General features: G+C 46.2%; 1 protein-coding gene across 1 annotated transcript; it reads right to left on the reverse strand.

The window, feature by feature from the left end:
- Positions 1-3,451: 3,451 nt before the first annotated feature.
- On the reverse strand, positions 3,452-10,369 carry LOC147193010 (transmembrane protease serine 9-like). Its single transcript, XM_086132902.1, has 9 exons — positions 10,315-10,369; positions 8,882-9,035; positions 8,407-8,669; positions 7,627-7,772; positions 6,275-7,055; positions 6,016-6,178; positions 5,560-5,822; positions 4,886-5,031; positions 3,452-4,446 (listed from the first exon to the last, which is right to left on the reverse strand). The coding sequence occupies exons 1-9, from the start codon at positions 10,367-10,369 to the stop codon at positions 4,078-4,080; spliced, it is 2,340 nt and encodes a 779-aa protein (XP_085989028.1). The 3' UTR covers positions 3,452-4,077.
- Positions 10,370-11,522: the final 1,153 nt, after the last annotated feature.

Here is an 11,522-nt window from a genome sequence, read left to right on the forward strand (position 1 = left end):
GTGAGCCAGTGGTTAGCGCGTCAACCTCACAGTGCAGAGGTACCGGTTTAAATTCCAGCTCCGGTCTCCCTGTGTGGAGTTTGCATGTTCTCCCCGAGCTTGCGTGGGTTCTCTCCAGGTACTCCGGTTTCCTCCCACATTCCAAAAACATCCATGGCAGGCTGATTGAACACTCCAAATTGTCCCTAGGTGTCAGTGTGAGCGTGGAGGGTTGTTCGTCTCTGTGTGCCCTGCGATTGGCTGGCAACCAGTTCAGGGTGTCCCCCGCCTACTGCCCAGATACGGCTGGGATAGGCTCCAGCACCCCCCGCGACTCTAGTGAGGATGAAGCGATTCGGAAAATGGATGGATGAAATTTGAGAAAGAAATAATTTTCCTGAAGTGAGATACTGACGAGCGACAAACCCCAAAGTATGACGTCATCTCAAGATGTACACGTTTCGTACTTTGATTCGAATGTTTCCATCAACGACAGCCAATTTTCTGGTCCATTTACGTAACCTAACTTTTTTTTGGCCACTCGAATAGCTGTTTGCCTGAATGTGAAGAGTGCATCACCACCCAGCGCCAAGGCATTTTTCCAAATCACTTGATAAAAATGGCAAAGAATACTTACTTAAGAGGACAATCAACAATGGATTACAATGACTGACTGGTGACTCGGCATTGTGTAAATGACGTACTCGTCGGAGATTGCCGAACAAAAGCGTTTTGTTTTTTTTTGTGAAGCGCGTTGCTATTTTTATATTTCTATTCATAATTATGAACCTTGGGTGGGTTGCATCAAGAAACAACAGAAGTATGCTTAAAATACTTTTAGTATTACTCAGAATATGGTAGTTCAAGTTTACTTCACACTTGAACTTTCAAGACAAAAAAGTATTAAAATATTCATGAGAAAGGAGCTTTCCGAGTGAGGAGTTATTTCAGAAGGCTCGGTCGTTTGTTTTTTGTGATTTATTTTTTTATCCATTGAAGCTTGTTCAACATGCGCAGTAACTCTTCCTCAGTGTAATAGATAGGACCACGGTGGGGCGCAATCCTCCAGCATCTTGAGAGCTAGTTGACATGGCATCCGAATGTTTTGCCTCTGTCTCTGTGCACACAAGTAAAGTCCAGTTCATACCACGCACGGGCGCCATATTGTCACCCAACTTGTCAGAATCCCTGAACCAATTTACATTCAAACATTTGCCATTCATAGGGAATATTTTCGATACAAACCTCATAATACAAGTTCCATTGAAATTTCTCATGAAAATACATAGCCCCCCCCCCCCCCCCCCGGGCTCATAAATAAATATATAAATAAAATCGAGACTGTGTACTATACATGAGTGGAAGGGAAATTTAAATAGTCACAATCTGAAAATCAGCGGCAGCCTTTTTGTAACTGAGAGGGAAGCTATTTTGGTACGGTTCAAGGTCGCGCAGGGAAGCCCGCACGTTCCACTTAAATACGATAAAATATATTAAAAAAAAAAGATGATTGACAACATACACAACCATGGATATGTGCTGAAGTTCATGGCAATAAGGGCACATTTTGGAGCCAAACTATATTAAACCCCCAAAAATACTTCCAGGAGTACAATAAAAAAAAATACAATAAAAAACAAAAGTCCTGAAAACCACAAGAAACTAAAGTAACAACTAACAAAAACTGTGATAGAAACAAAACAACACAAGAGGAACACGACAATCCGACCCCGAGTGGGCGCCAAGGCAGTCCTTTCAAAAGAAAAGAACTAATGACATGATGACCAACAGGTGTGAGGCTTTATGAGAAGCAGAACAAAAACAGAACAATCGTGACAATTTGCCTCGACAATCACAACAATATTTCACCGTAAGGAACATCCGCAGCACTTACGACAGAACCGCTTGCTTATTTTTAAAGGCTACTCATTGCTAATATGTGAACTTGTGGCCCCCAAATTTTCAATTTTACCTAATTATACCTTCATATAGCGGCCCGGTGGTCCAGTGGTTAGCGCGTCGACCTCACAGTGCAGAGGTACCGGGTTCAATTTGCATGTTCTCCCCGGGCCTGCGTGGGTTTTCTCCGGGTACTCCAGTTTCCTCCCACATTCCAAAAACATGCATGGCAGGCTGATTGAACACTCAAAATTGTCCCAAGGTGTGAGTGTTAGTGTGAGTGTGAGCGTGGATGGTTGTTCGTCTCTGTGTGCCCTGCGATAGGCTGGCAACTGGTTCAGGGTGTCCCCCGCCTACTGCCCAAAGATGGCTGGGATAGGCTCCAGCACGCCCTGGACTCTTGTGAGGATAAAGCGCATCAGAAAATGAATGAATGAATAAATGGATGTTTCATGATCTGAGCTCATAGGTCATAGGTCAAATTTGAAACCTTTTACGGTAATACGCCTTTCCCTCGGAAAGGAATCTATTTTCCGAGAAAAGTCCCTCCTATCCCAAAAGAGATTATTACTACTAATGAAAGTTTTCTTTCATCAATCCTATTGCCCATAAATGTTTTAAATCTTTTTAATTGTTAGAAGGCTGGAGTAACTTTGTTACAGTCAATATCAAGTCATGTGCGGCCAAAGATCTAACAAGCTGTCTTGGCTAGCTAGCTTGGTGTCTGCGAAGAAGAAGAAGTACTGTACACTAATGTGACCCTGTTTGCTCTCGTCTGCCTCCGTCAGTGTGGCTGACGCAATCGCATGGAAGGCTGGTGGATGCAGAATGCGAGCTGGGCCGCCTCTCGCTTCACTGCGCTTTTTACAATCAGTAAACACACAGAGATATTCAGTTAGCCCGACGACAAAAAAACTGAAGTTATATGAAAAGTGTCTGAAGACATTACACTGGGGACATGACGAAGAAACAGAACTGGCAACGCGGTAAAAGCCACCTCTTTTGTAGTACTGGAAAAAAACAATAGATGGTGGGTTTGCTCAAGCTGAAATGAGGCCAAATGCATGCTGAGCACACGTGACAATCACAACATCAAGTTCACTCGCGGGCTGCTGAAACTGCTTCAAGTGACTGTGAGTGACGTCTTGTCTCCGAGTAACAGCGAGAATTACCAACCCGGAAAGCAGCAATCAGTCTTTCGATCAGTAACATTTGAATGTAGCAATGATGCTAACACCATAGGTAGGCACAAATTTAAAAATCATATGATTGCGGATTGGTCCATTTATTAGTACTTCTTTGTGTTATTTAATATTATTTTACGTTCGTTTGACCTTTGAATTAAAATATTTGTGAATAAAGTGTTTCATTACTATATAACTATCCTTGAGCTCAGTACTACTGCTTTAAAACTTTAAAACTGGGAATTTAAGAGCAATGACAAAAATGGCGGCCACTCCACGAAGAGCCTGTACTTGTCTCAACTGGTTCATGTCACTAAAGAGTTTGGGGACCAATGCTGTACGGGACATTTGCGTTTGTTCTGCGTAATTTCTCAGCAAACAGGCATGGATTGCTTTCTTTGGTCATTTTATTGACAGCTCAACAGTCAGAATACAACATTATTTAGTATTCATTCAACATCCAGAGTTCTTCATGTCTTTTTTACTTTTTTCTGTCAGTCATGAACACCATGACATGAGTGCCACCTAGTGTTGAGACCGAGACACCATGGCTTGTCTTGAAATTGATTCAAGGATTGATAGACCTAAATATGACTTGAAGCACCGTTGGGTTGAATTTCATTCTTTGCGCTGAACTAGTACAACCGCATTATTGATGGGGACTTTTATAGCCGCGAGACATTTTTCTTGATTTGGTTTTCTTTTAGTTTTAAAAGTCATTTTATTGTGTGTTCTACAGGGTGTCCATAAGAGTCTGGGCACACAGGAAAGTGGCGCTACAAATTTCATAAATACAGTCAATGTCATGAACACATTCTTGCTTTTTCAATCTACAATGACAATATTTACCTAACCTGCTATTATGAATTACTTTCTTGATTATCTTTTGTTATGAATCCCAATTTAGAAGATCCATTTTCATCTTTTATGACAGGTGTCTTTTATTTAGCTTTTTTGCGAAGTGGCGTCGTGCTTGCGGTGAAGAAGAGCTCTGTTGTGTTGTGACCACCTCTTTTCAGGAGATCCCAGAATGGGTTGGGCTGCTGGTGGAGGTGAAGCTGGAGGTGCTGGGGGTGGGGTTGGGAAAGGTTAAGGTGGTGTAGGGGGTGGAGGTGTCAGGAGATGTGAATCCTGTGGGTGAGGTGGACGACGTGGTGGTGGGACAATTAAAAGACAGGTCTGGGTCAATGCCCGGGGAGGTGAAACTGACGAAGCCTGGCAAGTTGCCGTCGCTCGTGTGGCTCCTGATCCATTCCTCGTACCTGGACACCCGCGTGTAAACGAACGGAAACTTTGGCAAAGCACAACCTATCCCAAAGCTGACGAGCCCGCTCAGCACCCACACAGATCCTTGCTTGCTCATCATGGGACCGCCAGAATCACCCTGTGGAACGGCAAGGCCTTCGTATGAGTCGAATGCTTGAGTGACGTTGACAGACACTAATTAATCAATTAAGTGAGTCATCTGGTTGGATCGTAGACTGTTTCATAATTTTTGGAAGCATTCGCTGAGGTATTATACACGAGGATGAAAAAGTGCTTGAATGCCACTGTCCTCAATTGAAATCTTCTCACGGGCATGTCGGAAATTCTTTCCTGCTTTATCTTTGACTCATCAGTCAAGCCATTTCCTGGATGGTGGTGGTGGCTTTGCCTTGCTCAAATGACATATGTTTAACTTTTTTCTTCTTCTTTTTTCTGCTGCTCCAGCTCTCACCGGTAATACAAATGGTGACCCAACCTTACAATCTGTACAACGGTTTCCTTTCGGTTTTTCCTGATGCATTCCTGATACTATATGTGCACGTGAATTTGTTTGTCACCTGACAGGCGTCCTTTCCACCCTCACTCAGCCCGGCACAAATCATGTTGTCGGTGATGACTCCTCCGCCATAGTAGCAATCACATTGGTGGTTCCCGACCACAGGAACCTGAATTTCCATCAGGTTCTGTGGTGGCGGTAGAGGAACTGCACACAAACAGCAACACCAAAAGTGTGTCACGAACAGGCAAGTTGGGCGTACAGTGTCCCCGTTGCATTGTCAATTTTTCAGCAGACCCCCCCCCCCCCCCCTTTTTAGGGTGTAGACGCTTCAGAAAAGTCAAAAGTGTATTTTTCATCCAGAGGAAAGTCCAGGTAACATGTTTTGGGAGTAGCCCGAAAACAATTCTCAACAGAGCTTTTATATGTTATATTTCATTCACGTGCCAGCTAACGTCATGCACCTGTGGGTCACAGTCAATGTTTCCTGTAAACCTTGACGACAGTTTCAACAAACCTAGCGTACCTTTTGAAATAAAGATCATTCATGTCTTCAGAAAAAATCTATTATACCGGTACTTGTATTTTGGATTTTGAAAGGATCAAACAAAATTAAAGTCTGCAAAATAGCCACTTCTTTTTCTAAACATCACAGACAATGTTCAGTTTTCAATGAATTATTAAAGTGACTTGTCGTGAGTAAAACATCGAGCCCAACTCGAAGCGCTGACTGACCTCCTGACCCGATGTTCCCCCAGCCGCTGACCCAGCTCTCGGTTCCGGTGAAGAAGGTGCTTCCGCTGGCGGCCAGGCAGATGGGCCTGATGAAGTCGTTGAAGGGCACGGGCGAGGAAAGCTTCAACAGCGCCACATCGTTGTCAAAGGTGAGCGGGTTGTAGGCAGGATGGATGATGGTTTCCACCACAAAGCGGATGACCTGGTTAGGATTGAAACCCAGCTGGCTCTGACGACCCAGAAATGCTGTCACGAGTAAATCACTGCACACATGCGCGCACACACACACACACGCCAAGACTTCTTATTCTCTTCATCAATTTGCATTGTTGCTGATGTTTATATGGTTAATTTGTGTTATTGCTCAAGATTCAAAATATTTATTCTGTGTGTGGAAATGGGGAAAAAAGCAGTGGTAGTACTGAGCAATTCTTGTGTCTGTACGTGTATGTGTACCTGAAAAAGCAGTGTGCGGCCGACAGCAGCCACATGTTGTTGATGAGTGTCGCGCCGCAGATGTGCGAGCCTTGAATGTGCAGGCTCACCTGCCAGGGCCAAGCACCAGGGGAGGCCGTCACCCCTCCCACAATGCGATTGTTGAGCGGGGCCACCCCGCACACTGAAAACACACACACGTGAGGGGGAACGTGGGCAAACGCTTGAGCTCAAAGCCCAGAAGAAAGGCAAGTTGGCAGAAAGAAAGCCTGCGGCTCACCATTTGGTTGCGGGCCAGTGCTGCTGCTGCTGCTGCTGCTGGACCAAATGGTGATTGGGGAAGTGCAAGAGCAGGTGGGACATGTGAGGACGGGGCAAGCACTGGTTGGCGTCGTGCTGCTGTGCGGATCAGTGTGGGTGCTGTGCGGACTGGTGTGGGTGCTGTGCGAATCAGTGTGGGTGCTGTACGGACCAGTGTGGGTGCTGTGCGGACTGGTGTGGGTGCTGTGCGGAACAGTGTGGGTGCTGTACGGACCAGTGTGGGTGCTGTGCGGACTGGTGTGGGTGCTGTGCGGAACAGTGTGGGTGCTGTACGGACCAGTGTGGGTGCTGTGCGGACCGGTGTGGGTGCTGTGCGAATCAGTGTGGGTGCTGTACGGACCAGTGTGGGTGCTGTGCAGACCGGTGTGGGTGATGTGCGGAACAGTGTGGGTGATGTGCGGAACAGTGTGGGTGATGTGCGGAACAGTGTGGGTGATGTGCGGAACAGTGTGGGTGCTGTGCGAATCAGTGTGGGTGATACGCGGGATGTCGCTGGGGAGGGGCAGGTTAGCGTTACAGCTAAACTGCAAGTCTGGATCAGTGCCCATGGACATGAAGCTGACAAAGCCTGGCAAGCTGTTGCTGTTGGCCGTGTGGCTGCTGATCCAAGCCTGGTAACGCGACACCCGCGTGTAGACGCCAGGAATGTTCGGATTGGCGCAGTCAAATCCGAAACTCAGCAACCCACTCAGGACCCACGTGGACCCTTGCTTGCTCACCAGGGGACCGCCACCATCACCCTGTGGAACATCATGGTCACCTTGTTAGTGGATCCACTGGAACTTGTTGAGACATCAGTGACAGGCACAAATGGGGGGGGGGGGGGAGAAATTTGATGTGAATAGTCACCATTTTGTCATGTTTATTAAAAAAATAGCGCAAAGACACTTTTGAGTGGCTCCCGCTGACCTTGACTGAAACCGTGACAAAAAACTTGTTTGCACTGCCAGATTTGAATACCCCAAAGGTTTTTAGGTGTGGTTTTTCAATTCCCATTAACCCGAGCCAACCAGTACGCTATGTCATGACGCCATCTCGTGAAGCGGAACTTCCTGGAAGATCATAGTAGGAGATCATAAAATGACGAGGTTTGCATTCAACATTCAATTATTCTATTTTTGATCACATTGGGCAAAAGACAACAACGTTCTTTGTGTCATGATTCTTGTTTATTATTATGTTTAGAAAATCCCTGAAAACATTGTCTGACATCAAACCGGTCCGTGGGGCAAAAAGGTTTGGGCACCGCTGCTGTACTTTACTCGTCTTCCTTTTTTTGTGTCATGAACAGAATGAAAAACACGAAGTCACCTGACAGGCGTCCTCTCCTCCAGCCGTCAGGCCAGCACAAATCATGTTGTCTGTGATCGTGATCTGCGTGCGGTCGCAATCGCACTGGCGGTTTCCGACAACGGAGGCCTGCACCTCTGTCAGGTTTCCGGAGGGCGGTGGAGGAACTGCGCACAACAACAGCAACAGTATGTTACTAACAAACAAGCTCCTCCCCCAACATCGAAAGTATTTTGAAGCAATTGTTTTTCCTCTATGGGATTTTACAGCCGAGTACACGGGCAAGTCAGAATTTCGAGTCGCGCAGCTTTTGTGTGGTTCCACATTGTGCCACAACATACCTGGCGGCTTGTTTTGGAAAACATGCCGTGTAATTCAGTGCAAGAAAAAGAGGCAGAGGAAATCCCTAACAAAGTTCCGATCAATATTTTGTCATGTTTACTCATGCGTAAAGGCTCTCCAAAGCCCAAACTGTTGGACTTGATGAAATTAAAATCATCAGCAACATCAAATAGATTTACACCGAGTGTGCATTTTTCAGATGAGACGATTCCATACGCATTTCCAAATGGGGGGTGCGATACAAGACGCTACATTTTGAAATTTGGATCTGCGAAATCATAACAGATTTCTCGAATAAGTCGGTATTCAATTAGTTCAATGTAATTTTGAAGCATTGAAGAAAAGATAATAATCTTGAAAGACGCTCACTTGATTTTGTAAACATCAAATACAATTTGCAGTTAAGGTATTTCTTTGAGTAAACCGAAAAAAACCAAACAATTAGTAGTTCAGAATGACCTCCCGAGGTGACGTCCCACCATCCGGTGAACCAGCTCTGGGTTCCGTCGAAGAAGGTGCTTCCGCTGGCGGCAAGGCAGATGGGCCCGATGTAGTTTGTGGAGGTCACGGGTGAGGAAAGCTTCGCCAGCGCCACATCGTTGTCAAAGGTGATCGAGTTGTAGGCAGGATGGAAGATGATGAGACTGACACTGCGGGTTTGCTCGTTCGGGTTTGAGCCCGTCTGGCTGTGACGCCCCACAAACGCTGTCACAGTTCCAGCTCTGCAAACACACACGCACACACACGCACGCGCACACACCATGATCTCTGTTTGGTTTTTGGTTTTTTAATTGATTTGAATTGTTTTGTCATTAGCATCAAATTGTACCTTGTGGCTCTACTGAGGCCACTTTTGGCGAATTGAAACTCACGAAAAGTCCCACACTAATTTGGGGTTGGGTTTCATGTGCGTGTGCGTGTGTGTGTGTCTCACGTGCTCAAGCAGTGCGCGGCTGACAGCACCCACTCGTCGGTAATGAGCAACCCCGAGCAGAAGTGGCCCCCAGACCCGTGCAGGCTGACCTGCCAGGGCCACGCACCTGGGGTGGCCCCCGGATTGCCATTGTTGAGAGGGGCTTGACCGCACGCTGAAAACACACACACATATTGATGTGGGTCACAAAGCTGTAACATTCACCCCGTAAATACATCATGCACCATCTAAATGACCAAAAAAATCCAAAACAAAATGTTTGAATTTAATTTTCCTGGACATATTTTTTGAAGAAATAAATGAAGGGCGAAGGAAAGAAAAGAATTGGAGGGAGAAGGAAGGAAAGTACTCAGGGAAAAATTGAGGAAGGATAAAAAGGAGGTCGGGAGGAAGAAAGGGAGGGAGTGCAAAAGGCAGCAAGTAAGGCAAGTAACGGTGGAGAGAGGAAGCAAAGTCGGTTGGAAGGAAGGGAAGAAGCGAGGCTGCTACTCACCTGGTTGCCCTCCGCAATCTAAAGATGAAAAAAAAAAAGAAATGTTGACATTTCATGTGCAGCACATGCCGATTCGTTTCCTTCATCAATCAAGTCGTGCTGACTTCTGACAAGTAAATGCAGCGTCTTGACGAAACGCAGCCTTTGTTTTAAAACGAGCACAACAAATTGGAAAAGGTGTGTCGCGAGTGTTGACTCGGTCGACCAAACGAAAAAGGGTGTCTCCAACTCAAACATTAAACCAGTGGTGGGCAAACTACGGCCCGCGGGCCGAATCCGGCCCGTTGGTCTTTTTAATCCGGCCCGCCGAAGGTTGGTCCACAATTAAGGTTCGATGTGAATGATTGCATTCATTTCAATTGGACTTGTAATGACAGGCATTTCACCGCTAGGTGGCGCATTGACTTGAAGTTGCAGAACACGGGGGTGGGGGCGGGGCAATCTTTTCCACCACCTAGTACCTCTGTATCGCTCTACTTCTACTGGTCTGATCACAACCCATCTGCAGCGATGCACAGGCTAAAATAGGTCATCAACAACACTTTTGTCATTTAAAAAAAGTATATTAATACCGTACTTTTATGCTTTTGTTTTGTTGATGTTTGATATGGACTGTCAACAAATGCAGTTTTTTTTTAATGTACCATAGCTCGTGCTGACCTGGCCCTTCTGTCAAATTTTAAAAGTCAATGCGGCCCCCGAGCCAAAAAGTTTGCCCACCCCTGCATTAAACCTACTGTGGTGCAGAAATTCAAACGTGCCTCCCTGTCAATCTTGACCTTAAATCGCATCATAATTCGCATCAGTGATCATTTGCTGTTTTTCATAAAGAACAACCCATCCGACCGCATGCACTCGGGCCAACATGCATGAATGAAGGATGGCGTGGGAAAGTCCTTTTCTGACCCATCCCAACCCCAACAAATGAAAAACATCTCACCTGTGATCATTTGCAGAAGTAGCAACGCGGTGAGGGTCAGCATCGGCGTATCCATGACCGCAAAGCTTAAAGATGCCTGACAACCTCCGGCACCGTCAATAAATGCCCGCCCGCAGGACATGCCCACACTGCTAGACACAGCCTACAAGGACCTGTATTGGAAAGTTTCGACCAATAAAAGGCAGAGTCACCTGGCCTGGCTGCCTTCCAGACTTGGGATGCCGCCCCAACAAAAAATATTTTGGTTCCCAGGTTGGCAGTTTTCCTCCACCCTCAATCAACATATTTTACTTTCTTGGGATTTGTTCTCCACCCTCAATCATCATTTTCACTTGGCCAAGGTGTGGCAACTTTTGCACCAGCGTTTAACCACACAACAACAAAGACGCACCAAAATGCAATAATTTTCACATATTCCCTCGGCGTTATCCAGTCCTTCACTGTGCTCTCTTCAATGGGGGCGTGTGTGTGTAGTCATCCAAACTAACCCGTGCAATCCCAAAAGCCTCGTAAGAGTTTGAGCTTTGCTTCATTGGTCCACTCAAATTTTTTTCACCGCAGCCTTTGCAGGTTTCCAAAGATGTGCGGTGTTGGAGAAATGTGAGTCTCTCTGCGTAATTTTTTTTTTTGCAGGAGTCCATATTTCTTTTTACCCTGGCAGGATGGTCGTGAGCGGCTTATTATTGGGAAGTTCGTGGTTGAGTTTTGCTCCGCTCTGTTTAAGTCCCTTTGAATGATAATAATCATCACCATAATAATGACTCGAGTGATTTTAGGCTGAATGCGGCTCGGTGGTCCAGTGGTTATAGCGCGTTGACCTCGCAGTGCAGAGGTACCAGCTCCGGCCTCCCTGTGGGGGTTTGCATGTTCTCCCCGGGCCTGCGTGGGTTTTCTCCGGGTACTCCAATTTCCTCCCACATTCCAAAAAACATGCACGACAGGCTGATTGAACACTCTAAATCATAGGTGTCAAACTCAGGTCCTGCAGGGCCGCTGTCCTGCATGTTTTCCAAGTCTCCCTGTTGCAACACACCTCATTCAAATGATCAGATCATCAGCAAGCTCTGCGGAAGCCTGACATTGAACCTGTTCATTTCAATCAGGTGTGTTGCAACAAGGAGACTTGGAAAACATGCAGGGCAGCGGCCCTCCAGGACCTGAGTTTGACACCTACGTCATACAGGATTAGATCCATGTCCACGTTTCGT

Source organism: Hippocampus guttulatus, chromosome 16 (genome assembly GCF_054856545.1).
Source record: "Hippocampus guttulatus isolate MCC_2025c chromosome 16, RoL_Hgut_1.0, whole genome shotgun sequence".
Classification (NCBI taxonomy): domain Eukaryota; kingdom Metazoa; phylum Chordata; class Actinopteri; order Syngnathiformes; family Syngnathidae; genus Hippocampus; species Hippocampus guttulatus.